Here is a 23,438-nt window from a genome sequence, read left to right on the forward strand (position 1 = left end):
TGGGGAAAAACCTATTGATTGGGTGGGCCTGTGCCCTCCCCAGTGGGTGGGCCTGGCTGCCAAGTGGGTGGGCCTGTGCCCTCACCCAGTCATGTTAAATCCAAAGATGAGCACAATTTATTTATTTCAATTGACTGATTTATTTAAATGAACCAACTCAGTAAAATCTTTGAAATTGTTGCATTTATATTTTTGTTCACTACACATTAATGATGCTATTGTACTAATGGTACTTTACGTCCATCTCTACCCCTGACTCTGAATTAAAGACATTAATGATCCTATTGTACTAACCTTCCTTTACATCCAGAGCCACGATCACCCTGACAACGCCTGGTCTGACAGGGACATCTTGGGCACGCCTCCTGTCCCGCCGGTCCCACACAGTGATGACATCATTAAACAGTGACACTAGGAGTGGAGCGTGAGCGGCCATGATGGAACCAGGGACATTCCACTCTCTGCCTGCCAGGTGAGTCTGGGACTTCAACAGACTCATGATCTTCAGATCTACACAGGGTCAAGGAGCACAAAGAGCTTGTTTGAGTGGTAAGGTGAAAGCAACCGACTGTTAATGAAAGTCCAGGAGCAAAGTCAGCAGCAACAGCCGAACACAGATGTAGCCTTCCAACAGCAAAGCTCAGATCAACCTGGTTCTTATGTTTAGAAAAGTTTATTTATGTCAAAATAAACATTTCTCCAACCCCCGTATCACAAACTGAAAATACATAGGTGTACAATCAATTGGTGAGATGCTCAAATGTTACATTAATTTGTACATGGTTGTGTTCGCCCCAGCCCCGCCCGCACCAGCCCCGCCCCAGCTCAACACCGAGGAGCACAAGGAAAAGCATTATAGGAGACAGAATCACTGTTAAAGATAATATTGCAGTGATACTGACCGCCCCCCTCTGTGTTCCAGAGCAGTGTGTTGGATTTCAGGTCCAAAACAATGCGCCCAGCGACGAGTCCCTCCACTCTCAGGACTTTCCTAGGGTTTCCTCCTGGCAGTCTCATGGATAGGATCCAGCCAGCCTCCAGCAAGTACAGCCTCCCCCGCTGCCAGTCCAGATAAACATCTCTTACCTCACTGCCAGACTGGTACAGTCTCCGTGGGTAACCCTGATCCATGTTAGTGACGCCAACACAGACTTCATCACATGACAGCCAGTACAGATTTCTCATCTTCTGGTCTACTGACACCACGCAGGCTAGAAGGCAAGGACAGCACAACATGAATATACCAGAACAGGCTAGGAGAGGGAATGGACCAACATAACGCAATATTCGGAAGGCATTCCTAATGTTTGATATAGATATGATTGGCAGAGAAACAAAAAATACAACATGCAACAATTTAAGATTTACCGTGTTAGTTCATATATTGAAATCAGTCAATTGAAAAATGAATTATGCCCTAATCTATGGATTTCATATGGCTGTGCAGGGATGCAGCCATTGGTGGGCCTGGGAGGGCATAGGCCCACCCACTGGGGAGCCAGGCCCAGCCAATCAATGAGTTTATCCTACAAGAGACATACTTTTTAGCTTTTGTAATGACAAATACTCCTCAGTACCCCACCACTCAAGCCCCCCACCCACTACAAGTCAGAATATCCGGATGAAGCCGGATGTGGAGGTCCTGGGACTTCATGGTTACACGTGGTCTGAGGTTGGACATACTGCCAGATTCTCTAAAACAGGAAGCGGCTTATGGTAGAGAAATTAACATTCAATAATCTGGCAACAACTCTGGTGGACATTGCTGCTTTCAGCATGCCAATTTGCATGCTCCTTCAAAACTTGAGACATCTGTGTCATTGTGTTGACAAAACTGCACCAGTGGCTTTTTACTGTCCCCAGCACAAGGTGCACTTGTGTAATGATAATGTTGGTTAATCAGCTTCTTGATATGCCACACCTGTCAGGTGTATGAATTAGCTTGGAAAAGGCGAAACACTCAGTACCAGGGATAAACAAAATTGTACACTTGAGAGAAATAAGCTTTTGTGCATTTGGAAACTGTCTTAAATTTTTTTCTTCAGCTCATGAAACATATGTCATGATGTTGGCCTGTGGGTGAGGTTTATGACCCCCCCTCAAATACCTTTCTCCCTTTCATCTCTTGACTCTACAGAAGGACTCTTGAAAAGCCTTTGTTAAGCAGAGAGTCTGGGAACATCAAAAGGTAGGGGCAACGGAACCATACTTCAGTAATCCAACCAGTTGAAAATATGTGTTGGGACTTAATGAATATGATGTCAGTTCAGTTGGTGTCTGAGACATGATTACTGATGATAGGACGACAAACTCTTGGAAAGTCTACACATTCTAGTAATCAGATTTACATGGAATTGTTGTGCAATTTAAATGTTTTTAAATATTAAACTATTTGTGAAAAGATGAAATGTAATTTTAGCTTCCAAATGAGAAAATTGGGTTTTCATGAGTGAACTATGCTCAATTCAGTGACCCTGCCCATGTGAAAAGACATTGGTTATAAAGTATGAAACGCCCTTCGCTCCCCTCCTATATAAAGCCCTTGACGAAAATGTAACTTTGTTCCGAGGACGTTATGGCGACAGTTCTACGTTAAAAGGGCTCAGATAATAAGCTGTTCCAAGGACGTGTGGACTTGAGGTCCCCACGTTGAAAGGACAAAGACACCTACAGAACTAAGCGAACCTTAAGAGAACCTAACGAATTTAGCATCGAATTTCAATGTGAAGGTCACGACATACACCCCGGAAGGATGAATTTCAACTTTACCAGCCAGAATATAGCATGATCTTAAAAGTATGGCAACTTGGTATGAACTTTGAACTCTTATTCACACCAGAAGTGATACCTCCTAGCCGTTGAGTTGAAGTAGTCGCTAAACGTGGGCTAGGAGAGGACGGAAAGAGTATCCATTCTACCACACTCCAGTTCACCACTAGACATTCTTCAAAAGACCAGAGATCCATAAAGGACAAACCGGCCTTCCATCGACAACCAATCTACCGAAGCGCAGCTCAGAGTAAATATTTATTGCATTCTTTTCAAATGGGCGGTTATTTAGAATGCATAAGATTCTGTATTTACGATGATAGCATAGCTTCTCCCTTTGTTACTCAGACTTCCCGCTCCTTCACTCAAACCCAACCCTCTCTGTGTAACCAGCCGTCGTATCTGTTCTGTCCACCAGGGACATTCTTTATGACATAATTTGTAATCAATGTATGATCCATTCTGTGTGATTATCTAGGTATTTAGTAAATAAATAAACAATTTTGTATTGCCGATTCAACTTGTTAGCCAGGGTTTGTGAAGATAAGCAAGAATGTATAACTTTCAGATGAGACTAAATAAGGTGACGATTAAATATTGACTGCTATTGATATAAAAGATTACCAGGTCTTTAAGAGTTTATTCAGAAGATAACAGCTCTATAAACATTATTTCGTGGTGCCCTGACTTTCGTTAATTATCTACCTGATTAGCTTAATCAGGTAATATTACAGAGAAATGATTTTATAGAATAGCATGTCATATCACTTAATCCGGCATAGCCGAAGACACGACACGTTTGTTCAGTGTACATGCATATATGCTCACAAACACCAAACCGGCACAATATGGCTCCATTATATGTACCTGGTCTCAGCGTGGGGACAGTCTCCGTTTGGCCGGTATTGAGGCTCCAGCGCATCACATGACCAGTGCTGTTTGCCCAGTAGACCCAGTTCCCCCTCCAGTCGATGTCAAAAGACTCAAAGACATCATCTGTAGTCAGCAGTAATTTCTTGATCAGCTCCTTCCCTTTCAACTCAAACAGGTTCAGTGTTCTGGATGTTGCATAAGCAAACCTGGGATCTGTGTGATAAAATAACAAGTACATTGCTCAACCAATGCTCTAAAGTGCCAGAACTAGCAGAGAAAGAAACAGGGTTAGAGTTCTGTAATACATGGTAATCATACATTCACATGAGCCATCTGCCATGAGCAGTTTGTCATCAGGACAGGTACAGGTGAACCCAGCAGGCAGGTCCAGAGTCGGCATGCAGAGCTGGCAGCCAGACTTTACACAGGCTGATGGCGCTTTAAAAAAATAACATGGAGTTATCCTACAACAAAGGAGATGTTAACCTTCGCATGATATGACCCATACCTCCAGAGTAAGCGTGATATGCCCCATTGGGGCGGTAAGTAGCCTAGTGGTTAGGGCGTTGGGCCAGTAACCGAAAGGTTGCTAGATCAAATCCCGAGCTGACAAGGTCAAATCTGTCATTCTGCCCCTGAACAAGGCAGTTAACCTACTGTTCCTAGGCCATCATTGAAAATAACAATTTGTTCTCAACTGACTTGCCTAGTTAAATAAAATATAAATACCTCCCCAGTTAGCGTGATATGCCCCAAACCTCCCCAGTTAGCGTGATATGCCCCAAACCTCCCCAGTTAGCGTGATATGCCCCAAACCTCCCCAGTTAGCGTGATATGCCCCAAACCTCCCCAGTTAGCGTGATATGCCCCAAACCTCCCCAGTTAGCGTGATATGCCCCAAACCTCCCCAGTTAGCGTGATATGCCCCAAACCTCCCCAGTTAGCGTGATATGCCCCAAACCTCCCCAGTTAGCGTGATATGCCCCAAACCTCCCCAGTTAGCGTGATATGCCCCAAACCTCCCCAGTTAGCGTGATATGCCCCAAACCTCCCCAGTTAGCGTGATATGCCCCAAACCTCCCCAGTTAGCGTGATATGCCCCAAACCTCCCCAGTTAGCGTGATATGCCCCAAACCTCCCCAGTTAGCGTGATATGCCCCAAACCTCCCCAGTTAGCGTGATATGCCCCAAACCTCCCCAGTTAGCGTGATATGCCCCAAACCTCCCCAGTTAGCGTGATATGCCCCAAACCTCCCCAGTTAGCGTGATATGCCCCAAACCTCCCCAGTTAGCGTGATATGCCCCAAACCTCCCCAGTTAGCGTGATATGCCCCAAACCTCCCCAGTTAGCGTGATATGCCCCAAACCTCCCCAGTTAGCGTGATATGCCCCAAACCTCCCCAGTTAGCGTGATATGCCCCAAACCTCCCCAGTTAGCGTGATATGCCCCAAACCTCCCCAGTTAGCGTGATATGCCCCAAACCTCCCCAGTTAGCGTGATATGCCCCAAACCTCCCCAGTTAGCGTGATATGCCCCAAACCTCCCCAGTTAGCGTGATATGCCCCAAACCTCCCCAGTTAGCGTGATATGCCCCAAACCTCCCCAGTTAGCGTGATATGCCCCAAACCTCCCCAGTTAGCGTGATATGCCCCAAACCTCCCCAGTTAGCGTGATATGCCCCAAACCTCCCCAGTTAGCGTGATATGCCCCAAACCTCCCCAGTTAGCGTGATATGCCCCAAACCTCCCCAGTTAGCGTGATATGCCCCAAACCTCCCCAGTTAGCGTGATATGCCCCAAACCTCCCCAGTTAGCGTGATATGCCCCAAACCTCCCCAGTTAGCGTGATATGCCCCAAACCTCCCCAGTTAGCGTGATATGCCCCAAACCTCCCCAGTTAGCGTGATATGCCCCAAACCTCCCCAGTTAGCGTGATATGCCCCAAACCTCCCCAGTTAGCGTGATATGCCCCAAACCTCCCCAGTTAGCGTGATATGCCCCAAACCTCCCCAGTTAGCGTGATATGCCCCAAACCTCCCCAGTTAGCGTGATATGCCCCAAACCTCCCCAGTTAGCGTGATATGCCCCAAACCTCCCCAGTTAGCGTGATATGCCCCAAACCTCCCCAGTTAGCGTGATATGCCCCAAACCTCCCCAGTTAGCGTGATATGCCCCAAACCTCCCCAGTTAGCGTGATATGCCCCAAACCTCCCCAGTTAGCGTGATATGCCCCAAACCTCCCCAGTTAGCGTGATATGCCCCAAACCTCCCCAGTTAGCGTGATATGCCCCAAACCTCCCCAGTTAGCGTGATATGCCCCAAACCTCCCCAGTTAGCGTGATATGCCCCAAACCTCCCCAGTTAGCGTGATATGCCCCAAACCTCCCCAGTTAGCGTGATATGCCCCAAACCTCCCCAGTTAGCGTGATATGCCCCAAACCTCCCCAGTTAGCGTGATATGCCCCAAACCTCCCCAGTTAGCGTGATATGCCCCAAACCTCCCCAGTTAGCGTGATATGCCCCAAACCTCCCCAGTTAGCGTGATATGCCCCAAACCTCCCCAGTTAGCGTGATATGCCCCAAACCTCCCCAGTTAGCGTGATATGCCCCAAACCTCCCCAGTTAGCGTGATATGCCCCAAACCTCCCCAGTTAGCGTGATATGCCCCAAACCTCCCCAGTTAGCGTGATATGCCCCAAACCTCCCCAGTTAGCGTGATATGCCCCAAACCTCCCCAGTTAGCGTGATATGCCCCAAACCTCCCCAGTTAGCGTGATATGCCCCAAACCTCCCCAGTTAGCGTGATATGCCCCAAACCTCCCCAGTTAGCGTGATATGCCCCAAACCTCCCCAGTTAGCGTGATATGCCCCAAACCTCCCCAGTTAGCGTGATATGCCCCAAACCTCCCCAGTTAGCGTGATATGCCCCAAACCTCCCCAGTTAGCGTGATATGCCCCAAACCTCCCCAGTTAGCGTGATATGCCCCAAACCTCCCCAGTTAGCGTGATATGCCCCAAACCTCCCCAGTTAGCGTGATATGCCCCAAACCTCCCCAGTTAGCGTGATATGCCCCAAACCTCCCCAGTTAGCGTGATATGCCCCAATCCTCCCCAGTTAGCGTGATATGCCCCAAACCTCCCCAGTTAGCGTGATATGCCCCAAACCTCCCCAGTTAGCGTGATATGCCCCAAACCTCCAGTTAGCGTGATATGCCCCAAACCTCCAGTTAGCGTGATATGCCCCAAACCTCCAGTTAGCGTGATATGCCCCAAACCTCCAGTTAGCGTGATATGCCCCAAACCTCCAGTTAGCGTGATATGCCCCAAACCTCCAGTTAGCGTGATATGCCCCAAACCTCCAGTTAGCGTGATATGCCCCAAACCTCCAGTTAGCGTGATATGCCCCAAACCTCCAGTTAGCGTGATATGCCCCAAACCCCCAGTTAGCGTGATATGCCCCAAACCCCCAGTTAGCGTGATATGCCCCAAACCCCCAGTTAGCGTGATATGCCCCAAACCTCCAGTTAGCGTGATATGCCCCAAACCTCCAGTTAGCGTGATATGGTAGAAAGAATGTCGCTGTTATGTATAGCGGCCGTTTGGCTCGGTTTCCAACAGTGAGGATTTATACATTTCTTCGAGACAATTATCAGCTTCCATTCAGTCAGTACATAAAACTGCTTTGCCAGGCCACACATGCACTCCTTTCTTGAAACATTATCTTAGCAGCCGTTATTTATTATAGACATGTTCGAGCAGTGGCAAACCCAAGCCTTCAGGGGCGAACCCATTGGACCTAGGCCTTCAGAGTGCGACAGGTTCGTGATGCTGAAAGGGCAGCAATGGTAATAAAGTTTGGTCCGAAGTCTTGATTAGTAAGCCATTTGTGACATGCAATTCAGTCATGAGCCACTTCCGTCAGGGGGCCAGGCTACACCCACCCAATCAGATTGAGCAAAAGCGTAAAAACACAAAAAAAAGTGCCACTCACCAGATGATCATTTGAAACAACCCTTTCCTGCAATCAATGAGCAAAAGCGCCCTCTTTGGCCTCATTAGTGGACCATTAATATATATCGTCATTTCATACTTGATTATTTCAATAAACAACCAAAATCCTGTGTTACTGTTAAACAGTTTGTTAGATTTGTCTTCTATGATGCATATAAAGCGTAATATTGGGATGCAAACTAAATATTGAATACATTTCAACTCTGTGGTTCAGGTGTTATTTAAGCTCATAACTGTGTGTGATGTGTATACATTTGTTTCAAAGTATATTTGTTTAAAACAACCAAGAATCAGTGACCCTGATTCAGCCCACTGTAGTAAAAGGTTAACTTAATGTTAAGTTAATCTTGAAAAAGATGCTAACAAATTAGCAACATCTTTGATGACACCTGCTGCAGCCACTGAAAACTAGCCTACAACAGATGGTGAGCTAGAAAACTACTTGCACAGTGACTTGTTGGGCTTCTAAAAGGCAGATGTTTCCAGACATTTTTTGTGAAAATGGTCCCAAATGTATTAGGGCCAAATTTTGCAGTGACTGGAATCAACCAATCACATTTTCAGTTGTAGTGGGTCCCACCCATTACAAATCAATATGTAATTGGTTGATTCCAGTTACTCCAAAATGTTGCCCTAATACAGTACTTGTCCCCAAGACAACCACAAAATAATGACTGGATTATTTTCTCTTCAGCGTTAACCTTTTCCTAAACAAACTGAAGAGAATGAATGAGAACTATTGAAAATAATATAATTATTATAAATCCTAATCCCTTCTGATGGCATATCCCTCATTGTTCCCCACTGTTTGGGTTAGTAATAATTTGTAGTGGCTCTGTTTACCCTCAGCATGCATTCTCACCATTCTGAATGTCTAAAGAAACCATATATTCTAATATATGAACAGAAATACAGAAAATGTTACTCTTATTATGGTGGCGATTTAACAAAATTATAATCCTGATCTTAAATTGGACATTTTTCTGGTCTCAGTCTTGACTGGTTTGGACCCATTGTCCCCCTCTCGGTCTTCGTCTTGACTGACTATTTACTCTGGTCTTGAATTGGTCTCACTTTAGGCAGTCTCAAACACCAACTTCTGGACATCAAAGCAGCGATCACTAACCTCGATTTGGATGAAGAATTCTACTTCAATGACTAGGCCATGCAGGACAAACTGTTCACCCGGGACCAGGCCCTAATTCAAGACACTCGGAAAAGGAAAAGACAAAGATAGCGGCAGACGTGGCCAACGTACAATCACTGGAGAACTAGACAAGCTCCGGTCAAGACCATCCTATAAACAGGAAACTGAAACTAATATCCTATGCTTCAGAGTGGTGGTTGAATGAGGACGATGTCTAATATAAATGCATCGGTAGGACAGAACAGCAGCGTCTGGTAAACTCAAGCGCGGGGGTTAACAGCTGGTGTATGATCTCTAATATTAAGGAAGTCTCAAGGTTCTACTCACCCGAGTTAAAATGCCTCATGTAGAACTAGCCTCTTTTTAGAGAGTCAATCACTTACACCCTAAACTAACGTGTAGGCTCAGCATTCCTTAACAGTCCCATTACAGTCAGACTGTTGAACAAACTTGATCTGTTGCCCTCCAATGTCGGAGGTAATCTGAAACCCAAAAAATCTACAGGGAAGTGTTATCAATATTGTTCATATTTTTATTTTGAATACTGATGCAATTCGCACGTGGCACATGACAAACACTTGCATAATATGGCCGAGCCTAACAGAATGACAAACACTTCCAGCTGATCGCTAAGAAACTTGCTTCGGTCGACTACATTCAGCTATTGTTTACATTTTGTGCATCACGTGCAATGTGTCAACAGATTAAAAATACAAGCGACAGAACCTACCGGCACTGCAAAAAGAGGGATAAACACTTTCCTGTGGATCCCCATATCCACCAACCGCCAGAAAGACAAACAGCTTGTACAACCAGTAAAGTGTAAATATGTTATTCTACATTCTGCCTTGTAGAGACTATTGCACATTTATTAGTGACTTCTTCAGACTGATAGCCATGGAGTAACCATAAGTGATAAGTCAACTATATATTTTTTATTTGACCATGTAAGTTGACTGAGAACACGTTCTCATTTACAGCAACGACCTGGAGAATAGTTACAGGGGAGAGGATGAATGAGCCAATTGTAAGGTGATTAGGTGACCGTGATGGTATGAGGGCCAGATTGGGAATTTAGCCAGAACACCAGGGTTAACTCTTACGATAAGTGCCATGGGATCTTTAAAGACCTCAGAGTCAGGACACCCGTTTAACGTCCCATCTGAAAGACGGCACCCTACACAGGGCAGTGTAGGGTGCCCTGGGGAATTGGGATATTTTTAGACCAGAGGAAAGTGTGCCCCCTACTGGCCCTCCAATACCATTTCCAGCAGCATCTGGTCTCCCATCCAGGGACTGACCAGGACCAACCCTGCTTCGCTTCAGAAGCAAGCCAGCAGTGGGATGCAGGGTATAAACTATACTATTTACCAAGACAGTTAGCTATATTGTTCGTAGCAGTCCATTTACCACCACAAACCGATGCTGGCACTAAGACCGCATTCAATGAGCTGCATAGGGCCATAAACCAAGAGGAAAATTCTTATCCAGAGGCAGCGCCCTTAGTGGCCAGTGACTTCAATGCAGGAAAAAAAAATCAATTTTACCTCTTTTCTACCAGTATTACATTTACATTTTAGTCATTTAGCAGACGCTCTTATACAGAGCGACTTACAGTAGCGAATACATACATTTCTTTTTTTTTGTGTAGTGGCCCCCTGTGGGAATTGAACCCACAACCCTGGCGTTGCACACACCATGCTGGCGTTGCAAACACCATGCTCTACCAACTGAGCCACAGGGAAGGCTAGTATGTCACCTGTGCAACTAGAGCAGGGGAAAAAACCTCAGACTATGCGTCTGTGTGGAGTAAAGGTGATCTAGAGTTTATTTTTTTACCTTGCCATTATTGGGCATAGTGACTATGGTGGACTGCTTAAAACAAGTAGGTATTACAGACTGAATCAAAACGCCCCTCGACCCTCCATTTGGCAAATCTGACCATAACTCTATCCTCCTGATTCCTGCTTACAAGCAAAAACTCAAACAGGAAGTACCAGTGACACTGAACTCAGAAGTGGTCTGATGAAGTGGATGCTAAGCTACAGGACTGTTTAGCTAGCACAGACTGGAATATGTTCCGGGATTTATCTGTTGGCACTGAGGAGTTTACATCAGTTATTGGCTACACTAACAAGTGCATCGACAACGTACATACATATCCCAGCCAGAAGACATGGATTACAGCAAACATTCAAACTGAGCTAAAGGCTAAAGCTGCCGCTTTCAAGGAGTGGGACACCAACTTGGACGCTTAGAAGAAATCCTGCTACGCCCTCTGACAAACCATCAGGCAAAGCATCAATACAGGACTAAGATTGAATCCTACTACACTGGCTCTGACACTCGGATGTGGCAGGGCTTGCAAACTACTACGGACTACAAAGGGATACCCAGCCACGAGCTGTGCAGTGACAAGAGCCTACCAGACAAAGTAAATGCCTTTATGCTCGCTTTGAGGCAAGCAACACTGAAGCAGCATGAGAGAAAATGTCACACTTGTCAGTTGGTCCTCGCATGCTTGAGTACGCGTCCTGGTAATCCGTCTGGCCCTGCAGCCTTATGAATGTTGACCTGTTTAAAGGTCTTGCTCACATCTGCTACGGAGAGCGTGATCACAATCATCCGTAACAACCACTCCCTGACCAAGTCTAATACTTACATTTCATGCAGACCAAGTCAGTGTGCCCAAGAAAGTGAAGGTAGCCTGCCTAAATGACTACCGACCCGTAGCACTCACATCAGTAGCCATGAAGTGCTTTGAAAGGCTGGTCATGGCTCAACACGATTATCCCGGAAACCCTAGACCCACTCCAATCAGCATACCGCCACAACAGATGCAATCGCAATCCACACTTCCCTTTGCCACCTGGACAAAAGGAACACCTATGTTAGAATGTTATTCATTGTCATGACGTTGGCCTGTGGGTAAGGTTTATGACCCCCCCATAAATACCTTTCTCCTTTCCCTCTCTCTGACTACTGAAGGACTCTTGAATAGCCTTTGTTAAACAAAGAGTCTGGGAACATCAAACAAGTGGGGGGGAAAGGAACCATATTTCGGTAATAGAACCAGTTGAAAATATGCGTTGGTACTTAATGAATATGATGTCAGTTCAGTTGTCATCTGAGACATTATGACTGATTACAGGACGTCAGTGTATTGTTGTGCAATTTAAATGTTTAAATATGACTATTTGTGAAAAGGTCAAATGTAATTTTAGCTTCCAAATGAGAGAATTGGGTTTTCATAAGGTTAGAGCTCTGCTCAATCAGTGGCCCGCCCCTGTGAAGAGACATTGGTTATAAACTATGAAACACACCCTTCTCTCCCTCCACGATATAAGCCCTTGCCGAAAATGTAACTTTATTCCGAGTATACGAGTCCTGCAGCCTCTGCATTAAAAGGGCGAATAACTTTCTGTTCCGGGTACATTAGGGCGACGGTCCGATGTCAGAAGGATTCAGATAATAACTACAAAACTAAGCCAACCTCAGCGTGAGCTTTGGTTGCGAATGGTATGAACTTTGAACTCTTATTCACTACAGAAGTGATACCTCCTAGCCGTTAAGCAGTGGCCGCTGTAAACGTGGGCTAGGAAAGGACGGACGACGTATCCAGTCTAACACACAACGACAATACTACAACGTATACCATTTACCACCAGAGACATTCTTCCGAGGACAGCAAGATCTGTTGTGCAACACGGCCAGCATCTATGACCAACCTACCGAAGCGCAGCTCAGAGTAAATATTTATTGCATTTCCCTTTTCCAAATGGGCTGTAATTTGAAATGCATAAGATTCTGTATTTACGATAGCAGAGCTTCTCCCTTTGTTCCTCAGTCTTCCCGCTCTTTCACTCAAACCCAATCCCCTTTCATTTGTGTAACCAGCCGTCATGTCGGCTCCGTCCACCAGGGTCGTTTTCTGTATGACATAATTTGCATTCTGTGTATATGTAATTCTGTGTGATTAGTTAGGTATTTAGTAAATAAATCCAATTTTGTATTGCTGATTCAACTTGTTAGCCAGGGTTCGTGAAGATAACCAAGAATTTACAACTTTCAGATGACTGAAATAAGGTGAGGATTAATATTAAGAGTATTCGGAAGATAACAGCTCTATAAACATTTTTTGGTGCCCCTACTTTCTAGTAAATTACATTTACATGATTAGCTCAATCAGGCAATATTAATTACAGAGAAAGGATTTTATAGAATAGCATGTCATATCACTTAATCCGGCATAGCCAAAGACACAACATCATTGACTACAGCTCAGCGTTCACCTTAGTTCCCTCAAAACTCATCACTAAGCTAAGGACCCTGGGACTAAACACCTCCCCCTGTAACTGGATCCTGGAATTCCTGACGGGCCGCCCACAGGTGGTAAGTGTAGGTAACACCACATCTGCCACGCTGATCCTCAACACTGGTGCCCCTCGGGGGTGCATGCTCAGTCCCCTCCTGTACTCCCTGTTCAACCACAACTGCATGACAAAGCACAACTCCAACACCATCATTAACTTCTTTAGGAACGGGGGCCAGTATTGAGTAGCTTGGATGAATAAGGTGCCCAGAGTAAACTGCCTGCTACTCAGGCCCAGAAGCTAAAATATGCATATTAGTAGATTTGGATAGAAAACCCTCTAGTTTCTAAAACTGTTTGAATGATGTCTGTGTATAACACATGGCAGGCGAAAACTAGAAGCAACAAGCATTTCGCTACACATGCATTAACATCTGCTAACCATGTGTATGTAACAAATAACATTTGATTTGATCCCTCCATCAGTGCTTAGACTGTCCACAATAGGCTGGACTGAGGGCTTGTAATTTTTTATATTTTAAAATGTTATTTAACTAGGCAAGTCAGTTAAGAACAAATTCTTATTTACAATGACGGCCTAGGAACAGTAGGTTAACTGCCTTGTTCAGGGGCAGAATGACATTTTTACCTTGTCAGCTCAGGGATTCGATCTAGCAACCTTTCGGTTACTGGCCCAACACTACCTGCCACCCCAAACATGTTAATTGATATGCCCCATACCTTTAGAGTTAGCATGATATACCCCATACCTTTTGGCTGCTGTCGTTCATGGTATGCCTCAAGGACAGGGAGCGTTGTCCTCTGAATAAAGGTCTTCTGATTAGGTTGGTCCTGAGGGGAGCGCCACAGACCCTTCTGATCTGTCCAGTAGAACCACCTCTCAAACACCGCCAGGCTCTGAGCTGGTCTCTTGAAGAACTCCCGAAAGCTGTAGCGACCATTCCCATCCACTCGCACAGTCTCTATGGACTGAAAAAGAGGAAAAACAATTGATTCTACCTTGGCAATATTTTTATTGCTGCGGGCAGACAAGCGGTACTATTGGTTGTAGCTGGACTATCATGAACCTTTTTAAAATCACTCATCCAGTACAGCCTCCGAACTGTAACGTCCAGGGTCAGACTCCGTGGTGCCTGTGCAGTGAGGACCACCAGAGATTCCTGCTTTAACCCATCCATCCCAGATCTCTCCAGAGTAATTTTATCACCAGGACCTTTGTTGATCCAAAACAACAAGCTGCAAAGTAAAGGAGAAAAGGACAAATTGTTATCGATAAATGCCCCAACCACTGATGAAAGGTACCACAAATTTGAACATGATCCAACCTTTCAATGGGAAGAAGGACCAGCTCCAATGGGTCTATGTTCTTGGCCAAGACCGTTGCAAATCCACTCCCATCAGCTGCCCCAACATGAATAGACCGGGTCTTCTGGTTGGTCCAGTACAGCTGGCCTGTCAGCCAATCACAGACTAGACTTCTAACCCCATATTGTCCTGAGAGCAGAGGGGGAACCACATCACAACTACATAGCTAGTGTCCAGGGCAGGCTCCAGGCAAAAACAAACTCAGTCAGGGTCTCAACTTAATGTTGAAAGTTTGAATAGTAGAATACGCAAGGTGCAATTTAGAAATGGAACAGGCCCAAATCCGACATTTGGAGGAAGAGGCAACTTTAGAGGCCGGTGTGCAGGATACCTGACGAGACTACATCAGCAAGTGGATAAACCGCCTCGAACCTCCGTTATAACATTGAATCACTGGAGAATAAACTGGATGAGCTGCACTCTAGACTATCAATGTAATATATTTTTCTCCAACTAGTGGCTGAACAAGAACATGGAAAATATAAATCCAGCTGTTTTTCTACTCTATACTGCGTTGGGTAAGCTCAGGGTGGGGGGTGCTTCTGCTCGCCTGAGTTAAAATCTCATAAGCTGTGGACCAGAGGTGTCAAACTCTTTCCATGGAGGGCCTAGTGTCAGCTGGTTTTTCCCCATTCAATTAAGACCTAGACAACCAGGTGAGGCGTGTTCCTTACTAATTAGTGGCCTTAACTCATCACTCAAGTAGAGGGGAGGGCACGAAAACTTTCCATGGAATGAGTGACACATGCTGTAAACAATACTATTTACCAAGAGAGTTTAGTCTACTTACAACCACAAATCGATTCTGGCACTAAGACCGCAATCGAGCTGTATAGGGCCATAAGCAAAAAAACTGCTTGCCGTGCGGTAGCAGAGAGACCAGTCCATGACTTGGCTGGCTGGAGTCAGACAATTTTTAGGGCCATCCTCTGACAGTGCCTACTATATAGGTCCTGGATGGCAGGAAGCTTGGCCCCAGTGATGTACTGGGCCATACGCACTACCCTCTGCACCAGGCGGTGATGGAACCAGTCAGGATGCTCTCAATGATGCAGCTGTAGAAACTTGAGGATCTGAGGACCCATGCCAAATATTTTCAGTCTCCTGAGGGAGAATATGTTTTGTTGTGCCCTCTTCACAACTGTCTTGGTGTGCTTGGACCATGTTAGTTTGTTAGTGATGAACTTGAAGCTCTAAACCGGCTCCAGCACAGCCCCATCAATGATAATGGGGAGTGCTCAGTCCTGCTTTTCCTGTAGTCCACAATCTCCTTTGTCTTGATCACATTGAGGGAGAGGTTGTTATCCTGGCACTATGGCCAGGCCTCTGACCACCTCCCTATAGGTGGTCTCATCATTGTCGGTGATCAGGCCTACCACTTCTGTCATCAGCAAACTTAGTGTTGGAGTCGTACCTGGTCATGCAGTCATGAGTGAACAGGGAGTAGAAGGGACTGAGCACGCACCCGAGGGGCCCCGTGTTGAGGATTAGAGTGGCGGATGTGTTGTTGCCTACCCTTACCACCTGGGGGCGGCCTGTCAGGATGTCCAGGATCCAGTTGCAGAGGGAGGTGTTTAGTCCCATGGTCCTTAGCTTAGTGATGAGCTTTGAGGGCACTATGGTGGTGAACGTTGAGCTGTAGTCAATGAACAGCATTCTCAAATAGGTGTTCATTTTTGTCCAGGTGTGAAAGGGCAGTATGGAGTGCAATCGAGATTGCATCTCTGGATCTGTTTGTGCGGTATGCAAGTTGGAGTGGGTCTAGGGTTTCTGGGATGATGGTGTTGATGTGAGCCATGACCAGCCTTTCAAAGCACTTCATGGCTACAGACGTGAGTGCTTCAGGTCGGTAGTCATTTAGGCAGGTTAACTTATGGCGGTCTGCTTGAAACATGTTAGTATTAGACTGACAGGGAGAGGTTGAAAATGTCAGTGAAGACACTTGCCAGTTGGTCAGCGCATGCTGTTTAGGCCCCTTTTTTCAGTCTTCACTAATGAAGTGCCACTAGCTTTGTGTAAAGCTCAACACTATACATGTCAGCTGCTACAGCAACTGAAATGACTGCAACACTATAAAGAGCTGCAGTTAGTTTCAGGAATGGTAGCAATGAATTAGTCAAATATTTCCAAAACTTAAAGCATTGTATTTGGGACAAATCATTCACTAATCCCTAAAGCTCAACTACATCTCATAATGAATGTGAATTTTGAGCAAGTTGTGGTGACTAAACTGCTTGCAGTAACCCTGGATTGTAAAATGTCATGGTCAAAACATTGATACAACAGTAGCTAAGATGGGAGAAGTCAGTCCATAATAAAGCACTGATGTGCCTTCGTAACACTGTCAACAAGGCAAGTTCTACAGGCCCTAGTTTTGTCACCCAGACTACTGTTCAGTAGTGTGGTTAGGTGCCACAAAGAGGGACTTAGACAAATTGCAGTTGGCTCAGAACAGGGCAGCACGGTGGGCCCTTAAAAGTACACGGAGCGCTAACATTAATGACATGCATTTTAATCTCTCATGGCTCGAAGTGGAAGAGAGATTGACTTCATCACTACTTGTTTATTTAAGAGGTGTTGACAAGCTGAATGTACCAAGCTGTTACAGTTAAATACATTAAAATACATTAAAATACTTGCACACAGCTCCGACACCCATCCATACCCCACAAGACATGCCACCAGAGGTCTCTTCACTGTATTACCTCAACTACCTCATACCACCCCACACTGACTCAGTTCTGGTAATCCTTGTATGTCGTCTCGTTATTGTTATTAGATTGAGATTAGTTTTTGCACATTTCTTACTTTTTAACTCTGCATTGTTGGGAAAGGGCTCATAAGTAAGCATTTCACAGTGAAGTCTTCACCTGTTGTATTTGGCGCATGTGACAAAACTAAATATATTTTCAGGAAACTAAGCATATGTCACTCGTCACTACTTCACAGGAGCGCCATTTGAACCTAAACTTTATTTTATCAAAATGCGTTTTTGGCAGAAATGCCTTCTGGAACGTGAGAACTTTTGGGCCTTAAACTTGCATGCCATCTGTAAATATGAATACATTTGTCAAATTAAGAGCCTAGTTGGTTTAGCTATGGATAAAGAGGCAACCTTCCCGCTAGCCATGATTGGCTGAGATAATGAGTGGGCTGGACATGCCGAGAGAGGAGTTCAGATTAGTCTGCCATGTAGTACCCTTCTCCATAATATGAGCTATGTAGGTAATCCTTTCTAACACCGCTTTTGAAAGATATCATGTAGTAACACTGCTTAAGTGTTCCTCTCCACTTTCTGGAGGACCGAGTTTTGAAATCAGTGGAATTAGAGTATGATAGCTAAGGAGATGGATAAAAGTCTGCCGTTTGATTGCAAATATGCATACTGAGTCAAGAGAACACACTGTTGTATAAAATCTTTCTCTGGATTACATCTTCAAACTAAGGGCAACCATGGCATCCGTGACAGAGGGAGAAGCATCCATCCACGTATATGTTTAAGAGTCTAGTTAGCTGGGGGCTCCAGAGTGGTGCAGAGGTCTTTTACCTTTGGTAGGCTGTCATTGTAATAACAATATTCTTAACTGACTTGCCTAGTTAAAGGTTAACTAAATAAATTAAAACTAAAAATCTGCTACATCAAAACAAGCCAACCATCAGAGGATTCTGCTACATCAAAACAAACCAACCATCAGAGCCAATCAGAACGAACCAACCATCACAGGATCCAGATAGGTTGTCATCCAATATGATTATGTAGTACCTGTTGACTATCAAACCAGGAGAAACTAGTTAAGCTAGCTAGCTTGGCTAATTGAGGCTGCATGTACTCTGTACTACACAGTTAAAACTAACTTCAATCAGAATGTTAAGTAGCAGCCTACCTGTTGGCTTTTGGTCATTGTAGCTTATCCTTCTCCTTAATGTTTTATCCATAATTAGAATTTCATAGATGCAGTATCGCGTAACTTTTGCCACAGAGGCTTTGACTAGTCTTTTGCTGCTTTGACTGATTGACCAATAACTAGTTACATGTGCCACTCGTGAATACCAAGAGCAGCAGCATAAATTACAATTTCTCTCTACTGCAGCAGTCGCCATCAGATCTGTATGGGTCCTCCCGGACAAGTCAATTAAAATTACACATACCCTGATAGGCTGACCACGTCGCTCGCGTCGCAAAATACATTAGAACTTTATGTTACTCAATTATTGCACCCACACTGCTTGCGCACGTCAACGAGCGTCGGCGTTGCCAAGGGCTAAAATAGCAGTCGTTCCTATATCTGACGCAGATCACGCTGCAAGTCGTGCCTCTCCCATCTCATTGGGTTATAGAAGCAGGTACCCACGTGCCATCTCATTGGTTATACCCACGTGGGTGATTGAAAGAGTGTTGCTGGTTGTCGTGGTAATATTATGAAATTTTAGATGCCAATCACCATATAAGTAAAACGATGAAAAGCCTGGAAAGAGGAGAGATGACTAGAAATGATTAGGTTGACCGTTTATGTGTGGATTAATATGAGTAGGACCTTGTGCATTTCAGGTAAATTAACAACCTAATGTTAATATCCCCAGGAGAAATTAGCTAGCAACAGCAAGCTAGCAAATAGGACAAATTAGCTAGATAAATAGGACTAATTAGCTAGCTAGTGCAAGCTAATTAGCTAAATTGCCATAAATGTTTAATGCTTTTCGACCTGTCCCCAAATTAATGTCATTGGTTCAGAGTTTGTTTTGATATTTTAACCTGTGTCGTGATCGTGTTTGGTGTAGGGGACAAAATGCATTTATGCTCGATGGCACATGCATGCAGCCGGTTTGGGTTCCATGTGAGACCCATGATAATCTTATCAGATCCGAACCAGACCTGTGAGAGTGAGTTCTGGATCTGGACCTGCTCGGGTCCCTGATCGGGTATTCAGGTACAGGTGGAGCCATGAAGACCTCTAGATCCTGCTACATCAGGAGAAACCAATCATGATAGAGCATCAGAACACACCAACCATGATAAAGGATCCTGCGCCGCTGCTCCTTAGCCTTGCAGATGTTCCCCTGGTCATCAGCCCAGTAGAATGAGCTCCTGGAGAGGTCAAAGGCCAGGGCCAGAGGATCATAGCCAATACTTTGTATAGACTCAAATCGCAGAGTCTTCAGATTCAGAAATCCGATAGTTCCTTTCTTTGCAGTTAGAAACTTTGTATAATTTCCTGAAAAGCATCAGATATTGAACAGGTTTAGATAACCAGTCAGAGGTTAATCAAACTAATGTTACTATGAAAAGTCACCTTTAGCATAGCAGTAAGTGGTTCCTTGAAGCTGGAAGCCGTCTCGGCAGTGGCAGCGGAAGGACCCGGGTGTGTTGACACAGAAGTGCATGCATGGACCGTAAGGCAGAGAGCATTCATCCACATCTACAGAGGGGAGAGCAGACAGGTTCAGTATTTTAGAGTTAACCCTCACCAACTGAGCTACACAGGACCCTAACCCAACTAAGGCAGAGAGCTTTCATTCCCATCTACAGAGAGGGGTTCAGTGTATTAAGGCTTACAGTAAAGGAATAGATAATGAAACCAGTCATGACAATAACTCAACAGGATCACAGACATCCTCACCCAGACAGGAGGCTCCATGAGCAGACAGTCTATGGCCTTTAGGACAGGAGCAGAGAGCTCCCCAGGGCTGATCCACACAGGAGTGACTGCAGCCACCGTTCTCTTCTGAACAGGTCCTCCCTAGAAGGTAGAGATGAGTCAGATCAGCCTGTCGTTTGACACATTTCAGATGCCATAACAGTCAGTTATGACTGAAGAGGTTCATATAGGTAGTGGTGCGGTGTTATATGTTAGCGCAGGGGTGTCAAGCTAATTGACCCGTGGTCTGCATGTGGTCTTCACTGAGGTCTGGTGGGCCGCACGTAAATTGTATTATGTAGGGACCTCCCAAGTGGCGCAGTGGTCACAGTGCTAGCTATGCCACTAGAGACTCTGGGTTCGAGTCCAGGCTCTGTCACAGCCGGCCGCGACCGAGAGACCCATGGGGCGGCGCACAATTGGCCCAGCGTCGTCTGAGTTAGGGGAGGGTTTGGCCGGCAGGGATGTCCTTGTCCCATCATGCTCTAGCGACTCCTGTGGAGGGCCGGACACAGTGCATGCTGACACGGTTGCCAGGTGTACGGTGTTTCCTCTGACACAGTGCGGCTGGCTTCCAGGTTAAGTGGGCGTTGTGTCAAGAAATGGTGTGGCTTGGTTGGGTTTCAGAGGACGCACGGCTCTCGACCTTCGCCTATCCCGAGTCCGTAAGGAAGTTGCAGCGATGAGACAAGACTAACTACCAATTGGATATCACAAAAATGTGGCGAAAAAGGAGATAAATGTTTCATTTCAGTCAAAATTTGCAAAGAATTGTCTTCTAGCTTTCGTTTGGATGATTATGAGCAAGCGGGACAGAGTGAAAAGTCTATAAATGTAGGTCCACAAGTTGGTTTTAGTGATCTGTGTACATTAAAATTGTTTTCCCCTGAAAAGTTTCCTTAAATCCACATGATTTAATGGGCCCGGGGATTGAATGGGCCCAGGGACCGGTTCTGGCCAGTGAGCCGTATGTTTGAAACCTATGGGTTAGAGGTTCCTACCACAGGTAAAGGGTTATAGACTGAAGGTTAGGGTTAGCGGTCAAAGGTTAGAATATCCTACCACAGGTAGAGGGTTCATCGCTGCCATCAGAGCAGTGCAATTTTCCATCACACCTCTCATCTTCAGTCAGACACACCCCTCCAGGACAACGCACAGCCGTTGGCCCACACCGGCCTGGAAGAGTAATAGCTTTAAAAACACATCAAAACTACACCACACTACATGCCTTCCCAAAAGAGGAACACACACGCCCAGACCTATAGGTTACATACTACTTTGCCTGATTATTTTTGATCAGTCTAATTTATTGATATATTGTCTGAAACAAAGCACTGCAAAAACATGGAAGCCAGAATGTTTAATGAAATAACATGTAAACTAACTCCCAGTGGTCTGTCCTGTTGGCCCCTCAGCTGCTCAAAATGTTTGACAAAATAGCCATAGGAATGCATTGTTTAACACCGGTTATGAAGATAGAATTTCTATCACCTGGCACATATGCAAAACCATGTCAACACCTGCAAGACTTCAGTTAGTATGTATGGTTCGTGTGCATGTACTTTACTTCCTGTGCCCATGCTTTCGGTCATGAGCAAACATTTTTATTGCCATGTCTGTTTAATAAAACTTTCCTGTGGATATTTTGTCAAATGTTGATCAGCTGAAGGTCCAACACCACAGACAATTGGCAAAGTTAGTTCAAATGTAATTTGGAACATTGTTTTTTTTTTCTCAATGTTTAAATGTGCATGGCATTGCCTACACAATTAAAGGTCTTATGTTTTGTGACTACATACTACTGTACACAGGCCAAAATACTTGCTCTTCTCGTTTCCATAATAGCTCCTATTACACAGTAACTGAATAGTTCCTAAATTCCATAGTATCACATACATGCTCTCGTTGTTTCCATAATATCTCACCACAGGTCTCATCAGAGTTGTCCACACAGTCGTTAGCACCATTGCAGTATTGGTCCTTGGTGATGCAGATCTTATTCCTACACCTCCAGTCCCCCTGCAGACAGCCCTGGTTCTCTGGGCAGTTAAGCTCATCAGACCCATCAGAACACTGGCGCTGCCCATCACATACTGCAGAGGTAATTATACAACCAGGAGCCCCGGAAATGCAGGCAACCTGGCCCCTAGGACAGGCTGGGGAACAAGGACAAACAGACCTATTGTGAACAGACTACAGTAAATACATTTAACAGACCTAAATGGTATAGGTCTACAGTAAATACAGGGTTAACGTTATATTTAGAATTTCACCACATCAACAAATATGGAATCTCCTGGAAGAGAGCAGAAACAGTGAAACATAGCATAACTTACGGCAGGCCATTTCATCAGAGCCGTCCATACAGTCTCCATATCCATCGCAGTGCCAGGAAAGAGGCAGACAAGTTCCATCATCACACAGCCACTGGTTACCCCCACACTGCTGGCCAAAACCTGCAAGACCACACAGGTTAGGGCCCCACACGGGTTACTGTAAGGCTACATGATATCAATGTTTACAAGACAAAAATGAATCAACTTAATACTGCAGCTTTTTCAGAAACATTTTACCTGTCAAAAATCTCAAGCTGAGAAGTAAAAGCAGACATGTGAACTGCAGCAGTTCCATGACCAACCATGAAGCTTGTTAGGACTAAACGGTACCAGCCTTGCAGGGATAGTCTTTATTGAGTAACAATCAACTACACATTGTTCTGATTGGTCTAATTAACTACACTCTGTTCTCATTGGAGGGTCACTGGGATCACCAGCTGCAGGTTGATTGGAGGGGGAAGAGAAGATAGAGCCATAGGATAAAGACATGGGCCCGGTTTCCCTAAAGCATCTTTATGCCGGGCGTACACTACACAACTTTCAAAATCCTAACATCGCTGAGCCTCTCGCATTATATTACAATCTTTTCTGTGGTTTTTTTGTCTTGCCAATGTAGTGGTGTTAAGAGATTCTTTACTTGGATTCTCAATACCACGATGTCTCGCTTAAAACAATAATGTGATTAGATTGTTAACGTAGCTAGAACCAGCAGTGGCTCAAAGTAGCCTCAAATGTTTTCATTTAGATATTAAAGTGTGCCATGCAGAGTTGAATTGAATACTAACATTACTTGAGAGTTGAGCTGTCCCTTCAGAGCTGTCCCGAATTGACGCTTTAGTTAAAGGCAAGTATAAATGCATGCTAGTAGTAGTCATTGCTCCTGCTCCAGAGTCTATACATCCATACTAGTAGTAGTCATGGCTCCAGAGTCTATACATCCATACTAGTAGTAGTCATGGCTCCAGAGT

At 44.9% G+C, this 23,438-nt stretch overlaps 1 protein-coding gene across 1 annotated transcript in view; it reads right to left on the reverse strand.

Moving 5' to 3' along the window:
- lrp13b (low-density lipoprotein receptor related-protein 13 b) overlaps positions 1-22,791 on the reverse strand; it is a 50,430-nt gene extending 27,639 nt beyond the window's left edge. Inside the window, exons 1-14 of the mRNA XM_045694261.2 lie at positions 22,708-22,791; positions 22,471-22,590; positions 22,060-22,290; positions 21,197-21,310; positions 20,117-20,236; positions 19,790-19,915; positions 19,508-19,711; positions 14,459-14,627; positions 14,201-14,369; positions 13,883-14,102; positions 3,961-4,080; positions 3,637-3,855; positions 903-1,211; positions 295-510 (exon numbers count right to left, since the gene is read on the reverse strand). Of these exons, the coding sequence (XP_045550217.2) occupies positions 295-510; positions 903-1,211; positions 3,637-3,855; positions 3,961-4,080; positions 13,883-14,102; positions 14,201-14,369; positions 14,459-14,627; positions 19,508-19,711; positions 19,790-19,915; positions 20,117-20,236; positions 21,197-21,310; positions 22,060-22,290; positions 22,471-22,590; positions 22,708-22,765 (2,395 nt within the window). The 5' untranslated portion in view covers positions 22,766-22,791. The remainder of the gene's footprint in view (positions 1-294; positions 511-902; positions 1,212-3,636; positions 3,856-3,960; positions 4,081-13,882; positions 14,103-14,200; positions 14,370-14,458; positions 14,628-19,507; positions 19,712-19,789; positions 19,916-20,116; positions 20,237-21,196; positions 21,311-22,059; positions 22,291-22,470; positions 22,591-22,707) is intronic.
- Between the last annotated feature and the right edge of the window lie 647 nt (positions 22,792-23,438).

Source organism: Salmo salar, chromosome 01 (genome assembly GCF_965601325.2).
Source record: "Salmo salar chromosome 01, fSalSal1, whole genome shotgun sequence".
NCBI classification, from domain to species: Eukaryota; Metazoa; Chordata; class Actinopteri; order Salmoniformes; family Salmonidae; genus Salmo; species Salmo salar.